The 19,442-nt window shown below is 32.7% G+C and overlaps 1 protein-coding gene across 2 annotated transcripts in view; it reads left to right on the top strand.

Annotated features, from left to right (window-relative positions):
• The window catches only part of LOC106867530 (kinesin heavy chain), a 65,651-nt gene extending 59,251 nt beyond the window's left edge, over positions 1-6,400 (top strand). Inside the window, exons 18-24 of one of the 2 annotated variants that reach the window (XM_014912426.3) lie at positions 743-905; positions 1,128-1,199; positions 1,880-1,993; positions 2,604-2,740; positions 3,621-3,700; positions 4,489-4,628; positions 5,926-6,400. In XM_014912426.3, the coding sequence (XP_014767912.1) occupies positions 743-905; positions 1,128-1,199; positions 1,880-1,993; positions 2,604-2,740; positions 3,621-3,700; positions 4,489-4,628 (706 nt within the window). In that variant the 3' untranslated portion in view covers positions 5,926-6,400. Of the gene's footprint in view, positions 1-742; positions 906-1,127; positions 1,200-1,879; positions 1,994-2,603; positions 2,741-3,596; positions 3,701-4,488; positions 4,629-5,925 lie in introns of both variants that reach the window. The other variant, XM_014912425.3, reaches the window with a different exon arrangement.
• The last annotated feature ends 13,042 nt before the right edge of the window (positions 6,401-19,442 follow it).

Raw genomic sequence — 19,442 nt, 5'->3', positions numbered from 1 at the left:
CTTTCAGGCAACATCACAGTTCATACAGAAGTGTCATATTGATTGCCTTTCACACTGGAAGAAACCTTTTGTTTATCAACAGAAGTAACTGTCCCCTAATTTTTTTCAACTCCTTTTTTTTCTAGCAACTATGCTTTCAGAATTAGGTCATCTTGCTAATGAAAGCGATCAGCCACTTCAGTGGAGCCTTCAGTGCATTTGAAGGAACTTCTCTCTCTTGTGTATCTGCTTTCCCCAACAGCCTGTCTCTTGTCCATACTTGACAAGGGTTATACTGTATAGCATTCCTATTTATTTCATAGTAAGATCTGTCAATTTAAAGTCTCTTTTAAACATCTCCTTCCCTTTGTTGCAGTTTATGACTGCTACACCTTCCTTTACTATCTGATTGATCATGCAATGACTAGTGCACAACCTACTTCAAGTATTTTAAGCATCTCAGTAACTCTTCCTGGTGATTTTAATTAATTCCTTATCTTCATATCCTAAAATCTTGCTTTTGACAGTATAGTTGTCATCATCAATGGCTAGGGCCTGCCTCTGTTGGGTCTACTTGGGACATGCACTCTCTCATATATGCATTCTCCTCATTTAACAACCTCTCATAATAACATTTCAATACCTCTTTATTGCCCTGGACGATATTGTTTGCTTAACAGGTACTTTAAAATGATTACATTAAAATGTATGTTTCATTATCTGGTTATCTATATTATATAAATATATTTCTTATATTTTGTAGTTCCAATCAAAAACTAACTCTCGCTCTAGAGAAACTCCAAGCTGATTATGATAAATTGAAGCAAGAAGAGGTTGAAAAGTCTGCTAAATTAGCTGATCTGTCGTTGCAAATCGATCGCCGAGAACAAGCTAAACAAGATCTGAAAGGACTTGAAGAAACTGTGGTATCTAGAAAAATCCATAAAGATCTTTTTACTTCTATACTTAATATTAGAATACAAAATTATCAGAAATGTCAATATTAAGTTTAACTTAACCTTCTTTATAAAGATTTTAAAATGTATTGGATTTTGATTTTTGAAAATATGGTTTTACAGTTTTGTATTATAAGTGTATATTAAGATTTTGACTTGTCAATGACATTTCTTTGTTTAAAATGTTTTCAGGCCAAAGAGCTACAAACTCTGCATAACCTTAGAAAATTGTTTGTGCAAGATCTCCAGAACAAAGTCAAAAAGGTAAGAATTTCTATCAAGTTCAAATTTTTTAATTTATTTATTTAGCTGTTTTATGGACATTTTTGTGTCTGTAAAAAAAATGAGAACGGTAAAACCCAAAATCTTAATGCTATTGAAAACAGTATCATTTACTGCATATTGATTAGTCTCATTGCCATGGCTTAATAAATATTATATTGCCAAAGTCCTCCATCAATAGTTAACTAGGTTGGGGAGAATGGGTGTGATGATAATTTACTATTTTGTTATTGGTATTCATTCTTACTTCATATTAAATGGTATTTCAGCAACTGTTGCTGAATAAGCAGAACCAAAAGGAATAGTTAATCTACAGTTGATTATATTACATTTTTGTATTTACCATTTCACTAACAACTGTTCAAAAACATTAGATCAATTTGATTTTCTGTATTTGGGGTGGCATGATATAATTATTTTTCTAATATTTATGCTAAATTCATCATGAATTTTAATCATTTTAACTATAATTAGTTGTGATTTCTTGTCTTTTCTATTAGTTGTTTTTTGTGGATTTTTAAAAAATTCTAATGAGCTTTTGTGGGTACATAATTGTAAGCTTGTCATTTATATTGGTGAGTTGTAGAAATTGGGAACCATAATGACGTTTACATTATTTATGAAGTCTTTTAGATTTTTCAATTTGTCATTTTGTTTTTCAGTCATGTAGCAAGGCTGAAGATGATGATGAAGACACTGGAGGTAATGCAGCTCAGAAACAGAAGATCTCATTCTTAGAAAGCAACCTTGAACAACTAACCAAGGTTCACAAACAGGTGAATGCTCGCTACATATTTAAGTTTTTTCTTTAGTGTATTGTTAAATAGAAAGTTAAAGCTACAGTAATCTGCCTTCAGTCATATTTGTTTAAATAGGAAAATGATGGGGGAAATAATTTAGTCTGAATCAAGAGCTTAAGTAGTTTATTAATGATAAACTAGTACAAGTGCCAGGTTCTTTTTTTTTCTTAAAAAAACTTCATTTGCTTTAAAGTATATACTCCAGAGCTAACCATAGGATACAAGAACTTTTTTTTATATAATTTCTTTGTGAGGATTAGCTTAACTCTTTTGATACCAACCCGGCTGAAACTGCCTCTGGCTCTGTAGTACAAATGTCTTGTTTTCATAAGTTCTGAATTAAAATCTTCCACCAAACCTTAGTCACAATTTATGTTCCTAACACTAGCTTAATGATTAAGTTATTTTACTGAATTCTTTGTTATATTTAAAATTAATTGAAAGAAACACAGAGCATCTCAACAGAAATATGGTAACAAAAGGGTTAATTATCTAACTTGAATATTTCATTAAAATAATTGCTTTCCTCTATATTATTGAAATTTAAGACTTAAATAATCCTAACAAACTTTTAATTATTGTTCAGCTTGTTCGAGACAATGCTGATTTACGCTGTGAGTTGCCCAAGCTGGAGAAACGGTTACGTGCTACTATGGAGCGGGTCAAGTCTCTAGAGTCTGCTCTCAAGGATGCAAAAGAAGGCGCTATGAGAGACAGAAAAAGGTAACACTACTTCTGTTTTGTGATGTTTTTTGTGTGCACTAAGCTTTCTCTAAAATAACTAGATATTCTCAATATAAATAGCTTAGAATTATTAGTTATGATTATAACATGTCAGTATGATTAATTAAAAATATAGAATTGAAAACTTTAAACCTGATACTATAAATATTCATTGCTAGTATCAACTGGATGTTTCCTGAGTTTCATTTAAGAAATACATTGTTTTTCTTTATTTTGTGTGTTATTTGCATTTTGTATCAATTTTTTTCGAACAATGTTGTTGTGAATTGCATGAAATGATGGTATTGCTGATTATGATATAAACGGTCGTGAATTTTGAGACCGCCTTAGATCTGATTGGTTTACAAAGAACTACATCTTAGAAAAAAAAAAAAAATGCCAAAGCAAATTCGAATAGAAAGGAATCATTTCTTTGTAGAATCAGTCAATAAGTTATGCAATTCTCCTTATAGTCACTGCAGGTAGATATAAAATGTTAATGTATGATATTAATTTTGCATTCATCTACATAGATCTCCTGAATAGCTTTTGTGGGCCTAAAATATTACTTTATTTGGGCTCTTCTGTAAACTCTGACACAGTCTACTCTTTGTAACTCAATTCAATGAAAGCTTTTGCCTGAAGTCGGCTGGATATTTTGAAAGATGAATAGATTTACGAATTTTGTCAAAGGAAACAGTCTTGAAATTGGTAAGTTTCCAGTTTTTTGAAAGACTACTCATGGATCAGAATAGCTTTAGCCCTAGATTTCCTGATGAACATAACTTTATTGCAGGTATTTAATCTATTTTTCAAAGTATTTGGAAACAGCAATACTATTTTGTATTTGAATTAGCAATATCACCTTTACCAACGGCAGGTACCAGCATGAGGTGGATAGGATCAAAGAAGCTGTTCGCCAGAAAAACCTTGCACGCAGAGGACATGCTGCTCAAATAGGTAAGTCTAAGATTTGTGAAAATGTTTGACTTGGCTTTATGTTAAGGTAGCACATAGCTTTGCTATTGTTAACTCTGAGTGATTTTACCCATTATTGGATTCCTGTCATTTTTTTTTATGATTTATGAAATAAAGAACTCATAAGAATGCATAAAAATGTGTAAAAATTTGATATGGACACAAAATAATAATAATTAGCCAGTAACAAGTTAGTTTATTACAAACATTTTTTTAACACATTCTTGTACTGGTTTCAGTGATTGGACTGTAGCTATTTTAGGGCACCTCTAGTTGATTAATATCAACCTTGGAAGTGAACGAAGGGCAAAGTCAACTGGATGTAAAGGAGGTGTAAATAAGAAAGATTGAAATACTACAGGTTATTTTCATTTGATGCACCAATTTTGCCTTTTCACAATGCTATCCATATATATATATATATATATACATACACTTAGTTTCCATCTATGTCATATATACATACATATGCACACACACATACACATATAGTTTTCATCTATAAAGTTCCTCTCATAAGGTGTCGACCAAAAACTAGGGTAGAAGACACTTGCCCAAAGTACTGCACTGTAGGATCAAACTAGGTGCCACATTTACAACTTTACAAAGTGATCCTTTTAATCATTCTTCATATAAGAATATTTTATAGATTAACTGAGTTTTTTAAAATTCACTTCTATTAAATCCCAACCATTCTTGATGAAATAATAGTAAAATCATAAAACAAAAGTATACTGAATTATAATTTGATTTGCCTTTCCTTATTCCAGCCAAACCAATCCGGCCTGGACAACACCAGTCCATTACTGCACAAACAGCAGTAATTCGAGGTGGTGGTGGTGGAATAGCTCAAAATGGACCCATACATTCATCTACTCCAATTAGAGTAGCACCTGAAAGCAAAGCATAAGTAAGTATTTATTTTGTGATTTTCCATATGTATTTGACATTAGGACTACTAAATTTCATGAATTTCCATTTTAGTTGGATTATGGTAAATTGGACATTTTGTGACCCCAGTTGAGAAATATTGATTTATGCTCAATGACATCAGTTCTGATGTATGTTGTTATTGTTACAGCTACACTTTTTATGGTTTATATGTTAAACCATTCATACATTAGATCAGAGTTTCAACAACACACAGATGTGTTTATCTACTGAACTAGAGAAATATTTTGGCCGCACAGCTTAATAGTAATGATAATGTTTAAATACATTGTAATATCAGGGACTGTTTATTGGAAGATTTTTAGAATTTATTAGTAGAATCTACTAATAGTATTTTGCTACCTAGTTTGTTGCAATTTTTAGGGAAATCTATTTTTGTCTGCTAACAGGTGCATAATCTTGTACATTTACTGACTGGTTCTATCATCACTACTTCAGCAAGTGCTGCAAAGTTTGTTTCGCTGATGAAATCATAATGCAGCAGAAACATATCTACTGTCATTTCCAGTATTTGCTGAAATAATTAAAATGTTAGTCATTGGCCAATACTGATTTTTTTTTTCTTTTTCCTGATAGTTAGCTTTTTAATGTACCTTGCATTAAAATGTGAGTGCTTATTTAACTTACAATACAACTTTGCTGAAAAGATGTAATTGGTAAAAGTTCAGGATTTTTATTACATTCGTGAGGATCACATGTATTTGGGAATATCTATCTTTATGATTTTGATATTTTCCTTTTCTACTGCATCATTGTTAACAGAAAAATAAGAGTCAGCTAGTGTAAAATTGTAATGATTATCTTCAATATTTGATAATACCAAACCGTTAAGGTAAACATCATATATTAATATATGATAAACTAGTATTTAATTTATCAAAACAACTTTAACTGACTTACTAGTTTTGACTTTACATTCAGTATCATTAACAACTAATCTAATCTGTATTTTTTCTGTTCTCTGTAAGCAATTTTTGTGACAATCAATTATCTTCAGTTAATAAAATAGTATTTTATAAAAATTAATAATGTTTTATGATTAGGGAACAGTAAGCATTTTCTTATTGTGTGATCATGGCTGATATATGTTTGAATCCTTTTTAAGATCTTATAGTTAGAGTTTAATAGAGCTAAATATGTGGCCGGCTCACTATATTTTATGAACAAATGCATATTTTGGTTGTGGCTAATTTCTTTAAAATCATGTTTCTTCATTTCTATTTACTGTATTTTTCCCTTTCTTTTTATTTTTACAGAAGTTGTAAACAGCTTATGTTTTTCAAAGAAGAATGGAATATGAAACTTCCTAGTGCGTTCATTATTTCTAAAACCTTAAAGGAGAAACTGTTACTCCTACTTCTACATGAAACGGCATTTTTTCCTAGTGTGTGTCATGTGCCTTGCTGATACAGTGGAGTGCATGCTGGCTCTTGTCTACCACTGCACAGCACAGGCTGCCATATTGGAGTGATTGAGTGTGTTCTCTAGTGTCAGCCCAGCACATGTCCACATTTCCTACAACACAATACTCACTAGCTGACCTCACATGCTTTATTCAATTGCAGCATTATTATTATTAGATTGTCATTTTGCTACATATTTGTCCATTGGATTTCTAATGTGATTATGGCTTATTTTATTGTCTCATCTATTTTTTCTTTGCTCTCTAATAATCAATACGGAAAAAAAAGAAAGAAATGATGGCTGAATTAAAAAAAAAAAAAAAAGAAATTAGGGAACGTGTTGGATCATTTCAATAGAATACTTCACAACATAATGTTTGGTCCACTTTGATTTCTTGTGAAGATGTTAACCAATCCTCCTAATGGAAGCCAGCCTGATAATTCTCCCTTGACAAAAAAGTTTCATCATAAAAACAATTTTGATTGTTAAATTCAAATGTAACAAAACTTATTCCCAATCACAGAGCAGTGCTTTATTTCAACTTTTGGTTTTTATTAAAAATAGCTTAACATACATTGTATATAATATATATAATACATAGAAACAAAAATAACCACCAACCCTCAGCAAAAAAAATCAACTACTTTTTGTTCTTCATATAATGTAGTTTTATTTGAAATACTTAGCTAAAGAACCAGCTTAGCACTTGGTTTTCTCTATAATTTCTCATTAAATTGGTGACAGATTTTTTTCATTTGACAAACAGGTATAAAATATTATTAAAATACTTTTGTTTTAAGAAAAAGTATCAGCAGATTTTTTACTAGATCTTGTCTTCTGCTGTTGGATAATAAGTATAATTTTGTTCATTAAAAAACTATATCAGAATGTCAGGAGAAAATATGTGTTTAATGATAAATTATGTTTCTTTAAATAGAACACATATATGAGTGATTTTAGTTGGCTTCAGTAGTGTTTCCAAAGTTAATAATAGTACTTTAGTGGTAGAGAGGGACTTATATATATATATATATATATATATATATATATATGCCTAACATAAGTATTCATTTTATTTTTAGATCTTTAAACAGTTTAGAATATGAAATAACCAGTTATGTTAATTTGAAAACATTTTTCAATTTTGAATATTAATTCTTAGATTTTCTTGAAAATATTGATCATCTGTAATGTTATCATTCTTTTTTATACTGGATGTGTTTCTGAGCAGGATTAATTTTTATCTTATTTAGTGGTTCAGTTTCAGTTTTGGTAAACAAAATCTACACTGAAACTGAACTAATATAACAGATCTTCTTCTCAGTAATGTCATCTTTAGCCATCACTGATAAAAAGGTTTTGTTTTAATTCTGTGATTAGGTTCTTCTTTTTAAATAATATTAATGGGAGATTCTAATCACATGGCACTATCCTGTTTGACTTATAAACACTTCTTATAATTGCTCTGCTGGTAGCTTGAGTCATATTAGTGTGGTTGAAACATTTTTCTCTTCAGTTATAATATTTAGAGATGTGCATGCGCACACTCTCACACACAGTAATACATTTATATTTTAATTTTTTGCTCCTATTGTTTGAGTTACACATGATCTTGGAAGTATTGTCTCTTGAAAATCTAAGCATGGAATGCTGACCTTCAGTATAATCTGAATTAGTAGCTTAATGGAATAGTTATCAAGAATATGTGTTTATTACACAAATTGAATCTTGAGGACATCTAACTTTGTTCCGCATGTTGGACAAGTTGCTCTGAATTATGTTGAGGATTTGGACATCTTTTTTTTCATTGGAGCTGGATGCCATTCTATGGAGATATATAGATTTGGAAATATTTTAATTTAATTTACAATATACCAACATATTATATTAATTTGGCTGTTACCAATAAACAAGTATTAGGATTGAAAGCAGGATTCCTACTTCTTTTGACAGATAATGTTTATTTGATTTTGGCTTAATTATAAGTACATTACATGTAATGGAAATTCCTTTCTATTAGAGGTTTTGGCTCCTGCTTCTTGGGTATTACTAGTGTTGTTTTCAGATGCCTGGTTATTTAATAATTATGTAGACGTTCAAACTTTTTATAGTTATTTAACTTCAAAATTATTTTTTTTTTGTCAGTGAATTCTAATTAAATTTGGTAGGATCAGTTATGCTATCAACAGTTAGGTATAGAACTAAACAAAATATATATATACTTTGAAATTTGTCTTCATGAAATGCTCCTGTCTTCAAATTTCGGCTGATATTTATTGTCCATATTCTTATATATACATCGCCCTTCCTCTGCACTTTCTTAGTAAGTCTAATTACCACTGTTTCATATGTTTTGGATGTAATTTTAACCATAGTTTCATCTAAAAACTATGTAAGAATGGTAATTATGTTCAGTTACTCATTAATCATACAGACAGAAATATATAGTATGAAATCTTAATTTGTTTTCTTTTGTGAGATTTTTATTTATTTCCTTTCAGGTTTTTTTTTTTTCTTAAACAAAATTATTATTTCATTATTGTTTTGTATGGAAGAGTGAAATCAGTTTTGGTTGATGATGTAAAAGAAAGTGCAGGAACTGGGGTAGGTGTAAATTTCTTGCAGAAAAAAAAGAAAAGATTAAGATACTACCGAGATCATTTCACTAATATTGATTATACTGAAACAAGTATTTCAATTTAATGGTTTTATTTTCTTACATTGGTGTGCATGTATGTGTGGGAATGTGCATGCAATTAACTAAAGAAGTATTTGATGAAAAATAAATCTCAATATGGCAAAAATTTTTAATTTGGAGGTAAAAGATTAACCTGCTTTGTAACATTTTCCAAATTAATGTCTGCAAGAACTTTGTTGGGGTTTAAGTTATAGTTCTAAAATAACTAGTAAAACCAAATAGAGTTGTTAATTCTAGCTATTTTTACACGTGTATTAAAAATAATCAAAAGAATAAGGGTGTCTCTTTTAATTATTTTTTAATAACTTGGATAGGTAATGAAATACAATTATTTATATTTAAGATTTGAGTTTCCATCTCTTATACCAACTCTGATAATCTTGTAGCTTTTATATTTTCCTCCTAATAGTTCTTTTGAGCAGATTGACAATATGATAAGCTGTATGAACATGTTTGTTATTGCTTTTATGTAGCATACAAAATTGTTTTGTTTTGTTGTTGCTTTTTAAATAGCAACCAAACTATATTTATTACTCCATGTAAAGTTTTAGATCAATATTTATCTATGCTGCTTGTGCTAAACACTAATTTACCATGTTTGCTAAAATTGTCTTTCAAATTTTTATTCTATTCATTCTTTTTTTTTTTTCTCCTGCCCCCCCCCCTTTTTTTTTTTTTAGCTATGAAAATTTATTTAAACTCATCTGTGTATACAAATGGTTGCTTCTACAAATTGTTTTTCATGTTAATTTTTCTAAAGCCATTTTCAGCAGGTTTTTTTTTTGTTCCAAAAAGAGTTTGTCTGTGATGTATGTTAGTATGCAACACTGGCTGAAAAAAATAAGAAAAAAATACCCCCCTTCCCCCCAAAAAACAGAACAGCAACATAACAAAATAAATAAAAAGGAAGAAAGAAAAAGCAAAGGCAATCTTGTGTCATTTTATGCTTATCTAGTGCTCCAGAATTTCTTTTGGAATTATAATTCCCTCCAAAATAAATTTTCATTTTTAGACTGCTCTTGTATAATAAAGTTTATGTATTTTGAATGGATTTTGTTGGATATCATTGATACTTAATTTTTTTTATTGCTTTGCTTCTCCCCTTGTTATGGACAAACTGTAAGTTTACTTTTTAGACTTACATCAGGTTAGCTTAGCTCAGTTGAATAGAGAATTTACTGTGGTTTTCCCCCCCTGTTTTCTTTTGATCATAATTCCTATTCATAGCTGTAGCTTAAGTTATTGCTGCTCTTCAACTAGTTTTCAAGACTTATTAAAACATTCTGTTATTAAAGGTGTTCAAGTTGTTGTTTAAGATTATTAAGTCTGTTGATTATTTCCTGTATGATATTTTGCCTTTGTTTTCCTTTTGCTAAAAACAAAAACCAAATGTAATAAATTCATTAAAATACTTGTATAAACTTTATATTGAAATAAAATGAACAGAATCTTGAAACTGTACATAATCATTTTAGATTTATTTAACATCTTTTTAACTGATACATTTTGTATCTTGTTCCTTATTAGCTTCATTTAAATTAGTTTTCTGGCTTCATAACATTCATACTTGATTTGCACTCCACATACAATCCTGAAACAGGAAGAAAAAAAAATTTTTTTTTTAAAGGGTAGTATTATGTTTCTTTTTATTCTGTTACTTGAATATATTTATATCAAAGATAGCTCTTGTATTTTAGTTTATTTCTAAACTAGATTTACTGAAGTTTTTTAGCATATACACACACACACACACACACACACACACACACACACACACACACACACACACCATTGTTTATGTACAATAGATTTTTACTGATGGAGTTTTTTTAAGTTGCAAATAATATGTAGGTATGTTTTGTGTGAAATTTTGTTCAAGTTCAGTACTTTGTGACTGTTTCACATTAAATTTTTTTTTTTTTTTAGTGTGGGTTGGTGGTGGTGGGACTTTATTTTGAAGTTTTCTTGAGAAAATCAAACTTGAATACTTTAGATAGCTACTGCTCAAAAGCTATATATGCCTACATGGAATATAGGGATATTTCTACATTTGTGTGATTGGATGAAAGTTTAAGAAACCCTATAAAACATTAAATTTTTTTTTAAACTGATTTAATTTTGATTTAAAAAAAAAATTATTTTATAGTATGTTAGTCTAGATTAAATTTATTTTTTGATATTTTGACAAGCATTATTTGTCCTTTTGGTTCTATTTAAACTGAAACAGCTATGGTGTGTATACAAAAAAGAAAAAAGAAGCATTTTACAAATTTGTTGAGTCATAGTCATTATATTTATTTTATAGGTTATGTAGAATAAGTTGTTCATGCTTAAATATTATATCTGGTGGCAATATAGTCTGAATTGAAATTTATAAGACCTTAACTTAAATTTGGTTTTCTTTGTAAAATTTGAGTTGAGGGCATGTATGCATGAATGTATGTATAAAATATGAATAAATATTTCCACCAGATACAATTACTGAATCTAATTTTTGCAATGTATTTTTCTTTATATAAATTATGCATTGTCTTATGAGCTGCATAGCAACCTCAATAGTACAGGTGGCATGAAAATAGCACCCAGTGCACATTATAAAGTGCTTGGTATTAGGAAGGTCATCCAGCTGTAGAAACCATGCCAAAGCAGATATTTTAGCACGATACAGTCCTTGGACCCATTGTATACTGTCAGCCTGAACAACTCATGTCAGCATGGAATATGGACATTAGATGACGATGATGATGTGTCTGTCAGATGACGAAAAAATATGCAGAATTAAACATATTTTCATTTAGTCTCAGTATACTCAATTATTTCATCCTAAGAAATCAAGATTTCTCCATCTGAATTATGGCCTACCCAGTGTTTCTCAACCATTTTTTTTACTTATGGACCCCCTTGATTTCTATTTTACTTGGGTGAACCCACATACCCATTCGTTATTTGAAATAAAATCCTATTATATTTTTATAATTAAATATTATTAGGAATTGTAGTAAAAAAGAAAGAAATTTTGTGTATTGTTGAAATATAACTAATTTTAATGACAAAATCTTATGTGGACCTGGGTTGAGAACCACTGCTTTAACAGATGCCACCAGAGAAATTATTTTCTGGTAATATACTACTAACAAAGAACATCCAATTAATATTCCACTGGAATTTCATTTTCAATTCTCATACAACACCAATCACATACTTTAGAACTCTCAGCATAATGGATTGTTTGCTTCTGTTGAGAGGCAAGTGGAAATATAGATTATATTTGAATTTAGCTTGTGTCACAATTTCAAAATAATGTCCACTTTTCCATGCTTGCATGGGTCAGATGGAATTTGTTGAGGCAGGCTCCATGACTGGATATCCTTCCTATAAACAACTCTCAACGTTTTTAAGGAAATTGAAAACGTATGACACTGGCTTACAACTATTATACAATGTCAAGACAAGGACATGTATAAACATTTTATATGATTCAACTTAGATGTCACATAGTGGGATTGAGCCTAAAAGTACAAGGTTAAGGAACAACTTTCTTAACGACACAACCATGTACATGTGTATTTATATGTGTGTAATATGTATATTAGATTATAATTTTATAGATATTTAGGTACATTATATATATATATATATATATATATATATATATATATATGTGCACACACTGTAAAGTGGTTGGTGTTAGGAAGGGCTCAAGCCATAAAAACCTTGCCAAAGCTGACAGTAAAGCTTGGCAGTCTTCTGGCTTGCCAACTCTTGTCAGGCTGTCCAACCCATGCCAACAAGGGAAGCGGGCATTAATTGATGGTATATAATATGTAAATGTAGTTTGCTGTGTGGTAAGAAGTTTGCCTCTCAACCACATGGTTCTGGGTTCAGTCTCACTGTGTAGCACCTTGGGCAAATGTCTCCTACTATGGCCCCAGGATGACCAAAGCCTTGTGAGTGGATTTGATAGATGGAAACTGAAAGAAGTCCAGCATATCTGTGTGTGTGTGTGTGTCTATATTTTGCCCCCTCCCCACCATTGCTTGACAACTGGTGTTTGTGTGTTTATGTCTCCATAACTTAGCAGTTTGACAAAACAGACCAATAGAATAAGTGCTGGGGTTGATGCATTCAACTAAAAGTACATAAAAGTGGTGCCCCAGCATGGCTGCAGCCTAATGACTAATACAGGTAAAGAGAGAGAGAGAGAGAGAGAGTGCGTGTGTAATAAAGAGCATGAATTATGGCTAAGCTGCAGTCATACATTTGTTTGCATTGCTATATATGTTACAAAACATGCTCTTTTGTATGTATATATTTGATTTATAAGGGAAATGGAAGATGTGAGAATGTTTATTGATCACTACAATTGTTTCCACCCATTTAGCATCAATCTTTCACTGTGAAAGTGAATGTGCTTTACCTGCAAACTACCAGGTGTACACCATACGATTTATTATCTAATAATATATGTGTGTAAAAGACCCCCTTCAGTCATGGATGACCATAGGATTGTACATAGAAATTCCTCCCTTCCCTCACCTTCCAAGATAAGTCTGGGCAACTTTGTTTCATGGAAGACCAGCAATTGCCCATGCATGCCAGTCTTCCCCCTCCACACCACCAAAGTTATCCAAGGGAAAGACAAAAGTAATGTCACAACTCATTTCTACAGCTGAGTGAACTGGAGCAATGTGAGACAAGTGTCTTGCTCAGGAACGCAACACACAGCCTGGTCTGGGAATCGAACTCACTACTTCATGATTGTGAGCCTGACACTAACTGTTGAGCCATGTGCCTTCATGTGTATGTTTGTGTGATAGATTTAGTGTGGGGAAACACCTAAGCTTTATATAGAGCAATAGATAGTCATTGATCTTAATTCTCCTACTGCACTACATGAAATATATGTAATGTGCAAGAGAGAAGACTACTGGTATGGCCATGTAATGTGTATGACTGAAGACAGTTGCATCAAGAGGTGCCGCTCTCCAATTGTAGAGGGAACATGTAGACACAGGAAGATGTGGAACGAAATGGTGTGAAAGGATCTATAGACATTGGGATTCACAGTGGGGATGACAGGGGACCAAGACTACTGGCAGTCTGTTGTGCTTGTAAAGATGTCAAGCTAAGTAAAAGTGTGCTTGCCCTTGCATACAGACTCATCCTCTGCAACCCTCTCCAGCTGAGCACCCCTAATCTTGCAGGCTCATAGGTGCTGATGCCATGTAAAAAGCACCCAGTACATTCTGTAAAGGGGTTAGCGTTAAGAAGGGCATTCAGCCATAGAAACCATACCAAAACGGACATGGAGCCTGAACAACCCTTCAGCTGGTCTATCAAATCATCCAACCCATGCCAGGATGGAGAACAGACGTTAAATGATGATGATGATGACATTGGAAATTATCATGTGATATATAATATCCATTATATAAGGGCTGGACAGGTGATTGGTACATATTACATCAATAACTTTGTTGTTATTTTACTTGACCCTAACATTCATAGATACTACTAACACAAGAATCTCACGTGAAATATAATGAACTAAAAAGTTTCTATAAATAGATTGTCCTTGCACTTCATAGACAGGAATTCCCTTTTCAGGTGTTTTACCCTTTAGCATTCAAACCAGTCACATCCAACCTAAATATTTCATTTGTTTTATGTTCAAACAAGCCAGATGCAACCTCTCGCACCTACCCTACAATATCCTTCTAAAAATAAGCAATCACGCACTAAAAATATCAAAGCTGCAAGATTATGCATGATTAATTCAAAGCAACATGAATAAATAAGCATTACATTTGACTGTTTGCTAAAGGGTTAAACTCTATAAACAAGGGAGATAATTCCAACAATCAGTTAATCCAAGATTTGACAAACAAAGGCATCACTGTAGATCTTGGCTCTTAAGCCTACTTGCAAAAGCATTGCTAATGTTTCAGTCTTGTTAGATCTTCTCAGTATAGTACATTCACATCAACGGGCTTGGACTTTGAATGATCAAATAATTATAGAGAAGGAGGCAGAGTAAAATTACTAATTATGTATCCTGAAAATGGTGCAAGGATGATGTTAGCTGAAGTTACCCAGCTCACTACGTTCTATGTATGAGACTAAGATATATGTGTGTGTGTGTGTATATATGTTTATGTAGGTGTGGCTATGTGGTAAAAAGTTTGCTTTCCAACCATATGTTGTGGGTTCAGTCCCACTGTGTGGAAAAGTAGCATGTCATATATATGTGTGGGGTGTCTTTATGTTTGTCCTACCACTGCTTGACAACTGGTGCTGGTTTGTTTACTTCCCTGTAACTTAGCTTTTTGGCATGAACGACCAATAAAATAAGTGCCAGATTTTAAAATCCTTCAAGATGGTGTCCCAGCATGGCCGAAACAAGTAAAAAATAAAGGATATATGTGGAGAGAGAAGCACAGGCAAAGCCTTGTGGTCAAGAAGTTCTCTTCCCATTCAATCCCATTGCACTGTGCTTTGGCCAAGTGTCTTCTATATAGCTCAGGGCCAACCAAAAACTTGTGAGTGGACTTGATAAACAGAAATAGAAAGAAGCCCATTGTATATATGATTGTTTGTGTGTCTGTGTGTTTACATTTGCTCAGTTAAAGACTGACTTTGCTGTCATTTTGTCAATAGATTATCTGGTAGCTTTCTACCTTCAAATACATGCCAAGTAAGATAACATTTACCAGGAAAAAGCAGGCAAGAATCATTAACAAGGACATTTGGTTGTAAAACACCGCCTCAGTGAAATGTCTAACCTGTGCTAGCATGAAAAGGAAAAAAAAAACACAAACATAAATGAATGTGTGTGGGTGTCTATTGTAAGTATTTAATAACAAGTTGACTCAGTTCTCCTGTACTACTTTTCATGGGCACAGATATGTCTACATTTTCAAGCATACATAGTCAGAGTAAGGAAAGTTTAAAGATGAGTTCTAAGTGAAAATGTTTTGTGTGTGTGTGGTGGGGAGCTCCATTGGTCAGTTTGAGTCATGTGAATAGTTTGATAAAATAGTATGGTAACATAATAAATGCATACAATGTCACTGTTTTCAGTAACATCAGGAGATTTTATTTTCACAACCACACTCGTAATTTTTTTCATTCACCTAGAAGCTATTTTTAAATACTTCCTATGTTTCTATATGCCTGATTATGTAGGTGCACATCTGCATAGAGTTAGGGTTATTGGATAAAGATATATACAGCTGCATGCTGGAGGTGAGACAGTGTTAAAAGGAAGAGTAAAGCAAGTGAGGGAGAGGGATTTAAATCAATAAGTAGTGAGATATGTGTCAATAAAGAGTAATACTGTTTCTACTATCCACTCTGTACCTCATCTGCATTGAATGAATGGAAACAGTTTGGAGCAGAGAGAATATATTTGTTTTGCTGTGATCATGACAGCCTCTATTGTGCTGGTGCAATGATAAATTGCATCCTGTAAATTCTGTAAACTGGTTGGTATTTTGGACAGCATCCAGCTGCTACAACCATGCCAGATAAAATGTACAAGTAAGACGTTTCCTTCCAGATCATTGCAGAAGTTAGCAACTCTGAATAGGAGCTGACCCATCCAATATATACAAATGGATTGGTTGTAAAAGGATGATTATGTGCAGTGTGTGATTGTCTATGGCCAGATGGCCCTTTCTGTCACCAACCCTCACTTTTTTCCATGTTAAGTAATATTTCCTATGTTCACAACATATGCCTGTTGCAGAAGAGTGTAAACAAATGACATTGCCTGAGGTAACTCTCATCTACAACCATGAAGTGATGTCATGACAAAAGGGCCCACATACACACATGCTTATATTCTGCCTACCAAATCCACTCACAAGCATAGGCTATACTAGAAGACACTTGCCTAAAATGTGCACTGGAACTGAACCTGAAACCACATGTTTGGAAAGTAAGCTTCTTAACATGCAGGCCTTTCCTGTGCCTATAAAAATATATATGTATATAGTTTCTCTTCCAGAGTAAAGAGCAGATTCCTAAGTTAATGTATGAAGTATGATACTGCATAGCAGTGGGGTATTGGATGTGATTGTGAAAAATTTGCTATGAGCGGAAAAAATTTAATCAAGTATCTTGTGGATGTATAATATTGGTTTCGAATTTTGGCACAAGGCCAGCGATTTGGGGGGAAGGGTAAATCGATTGCACTGACACCACAACCTCCCCTTTCCACCCCCTGTACCTAACTGGTAGTTGTATTATCGACCCTAAAAGGATCAATGGCAAAGTGGACCTTGGTGGAATCTGAATTCAGAACGTAAAGTCTGATGAAATGCTGCTATGCATTTCACCCAATGTGCTAACGATTGTACCTCCTCGCTGCCTTAGTGGATGTATAATATTAGTGTGCATGAGCAATGGAGCACAAATGAGCTGAGAGACAAAGTGGATACAAGAGGAAATAAATGAAAGAAGACTATGCTGATATAGGAAAGTGTTGTATGTGGATCTTGTCAGTTGTATAAAGAAACTCTGAGCACTTGAAATGATCAGACCCTGTTAGAGAGAGAGAGAGAGAGAGAGAGCAAGAAATGCATAGATGAAGTGGAGAAGACTGATCTCAGTTGAAACTTATAAAGGAATTGGCAAAACACTATAATGATTGGAATCACACAATGCTTGAGAACACCTACCTACAATAGATGTATGATAATGATGGTGGTACTGGAGCTTGGGATGTATAACGTATCTACATCAGGTCTCTCACTCATTATACTCCCGTTAAGTTTCTTCAGCCTGACTGAACTTGATCAAAACACTCTTGAGCTTCCAGCTTTTAAAATGTTAAAAGACATTACAACTTCTAACCTTTAACATTCAGACTCAGAATTTAATGTGATAACTACATTGAGATAATCTGCATATAGGAACATTGAATCTTTCACAAAGACATTACTGTTCATTACGCAGGTAAAGGATGAAATGAATTCAGCAGAAAATGTCAGAAACAATTCAACCATCAAAGGTACTGGATTATTTCTGAGCTCAAAATCCTATAAAGCTTTTGAATTCAGTTGAAAGTATTAATCTTCACATAACTGTTTCATTTAACAGTCCAGACCTTGCTCCCTGTGACTTTTGGTTGTTCCTCAAGCTGGAAAAGTGGGTGATAGAACAATGATGATAATTTTTATGAACTATACTGTAACATTTTAGCCATAAAGTATTTTTGTAACAGTCAGACAGTCTTCTACTGATTGGTTAGAAATGGAAAAAACTCTTAAGCAAAACAACTAATTAGGTTCTTAGTTAATATACACACTTTCTTAGTGTTCATAATCCCTTATTTGAAATTCTGAAGTTGAAAGTTGTTCAAAATTAGAAATCTTTTCAAGTATTAGAAGCACTACATATGGAAAGTTCCTAAAAGCACTCAAAAAAATGTTGGTTGTAAGTGTACATTAAACAAAAGTAAAAAGCGAAAGTGACATGAATGTTTCATGGGGCTGACAAGCTGAAGTGAATGTATATAATTGGTAGATTTGTTTTGTGAAAATGAAAATGTTTCTTAAGTGAAACTGTTACGTGTGTAAAACCAGACCAGCACCAAATTTATATAAAACAACCTTTATAGTATATTCATTAGCTGTATTATGAATTGTAAATGATTAATGTCTTTAGACTTGGGTCTTAGTACTGAAGCTGTTCTCTTTTATAGATGTAAATATACTATCATTCTGAAACCTCAAATAATCGATCTGAAATCCAAAATGCGTTCAGTCATAAGTATTTCCGATAAAGGATTATCAATTGTACCATGAGAAGAAGTCAACAAGAAATCCTCATCTTGTCTAGAAACTGCTGCCAAATTTTCTTTGAATTACACTCAACCCTCTTAAAACAGCCTGATATCTAATACAGTTCTAGATATGTTAATAGATGGAGAGTCAATGGCTGGAATATCTTAGATCATAGGTCCAACAGAGTTCAGTTCCCAGCCTCCTCTCATTTGCTATAATCCTCCAAGCCATAACAGAGGTATTTAAGTCTGGTTGTCCTTTGGAACTCCTGTATGCTGATGACTAAGCTCTTATAGCAGAATGTGTTGAAAAATTCAAGCAGAAATTCCAAACATTGAAGTAAAACCTGGAATTGCATGACCTTAACCAAACTAAATGTTTTTGTAAGTAATAAAAAAGACTTGACCTTGATACAACCCAGGGAATGGTTGTGCTCTCTATGCAGGAAGAGAGTATAATTTCCATATGTACCCTGTGTATACAGTGGATATACAAGAATATTGCAAAATCACAGATAGGCTAACAGAGGAAGTAGATTTCATATGCTGCAGGTGTACTAGGACAACAATCATGATGAGCACTTGGAAAACAAATTCTCTCAAATGTAGGGATGGCTCTTAAGATATAGTTGACAGGTTTTGTTAACTAGATGACCTTGTTAGCAGTGAGGGATATTGTTCTGAAAGTGTGGTAGCCAGAGTTAAGAATGAGTTAGAAAAGCTCAGTGAGTTGTTGCCTCTGTTGACATCATATGTTTTCTCCCTCAATGTGATGGGTAGATTGTATGATGCTTGTACGTGAAAGATAATACTGCATGCAGTGAGACATGGGCCTTGAAAGCAAAGGGCCTGTGATAAGTACAAAGAAATGATGTATCATGTTA

The sequence above is a fragment of the Octopus bimaculoides genome, chromosome 1 (genome assembly GCF_046866305.1).
Source record: "Octopus bimaculoides isolate indiv1 chromosome 1, ASM4686630v1, whole genome shotgun sequence".
NCBI lineage: Eukaryota > Metazoa > Mollusca > Cephalopoda > Octopoda > Octopodidae > Octopus > Octopus bimaculoides.
This window is presented reverse-complemented; position numbering and strand designations above follow the sequence as displayed.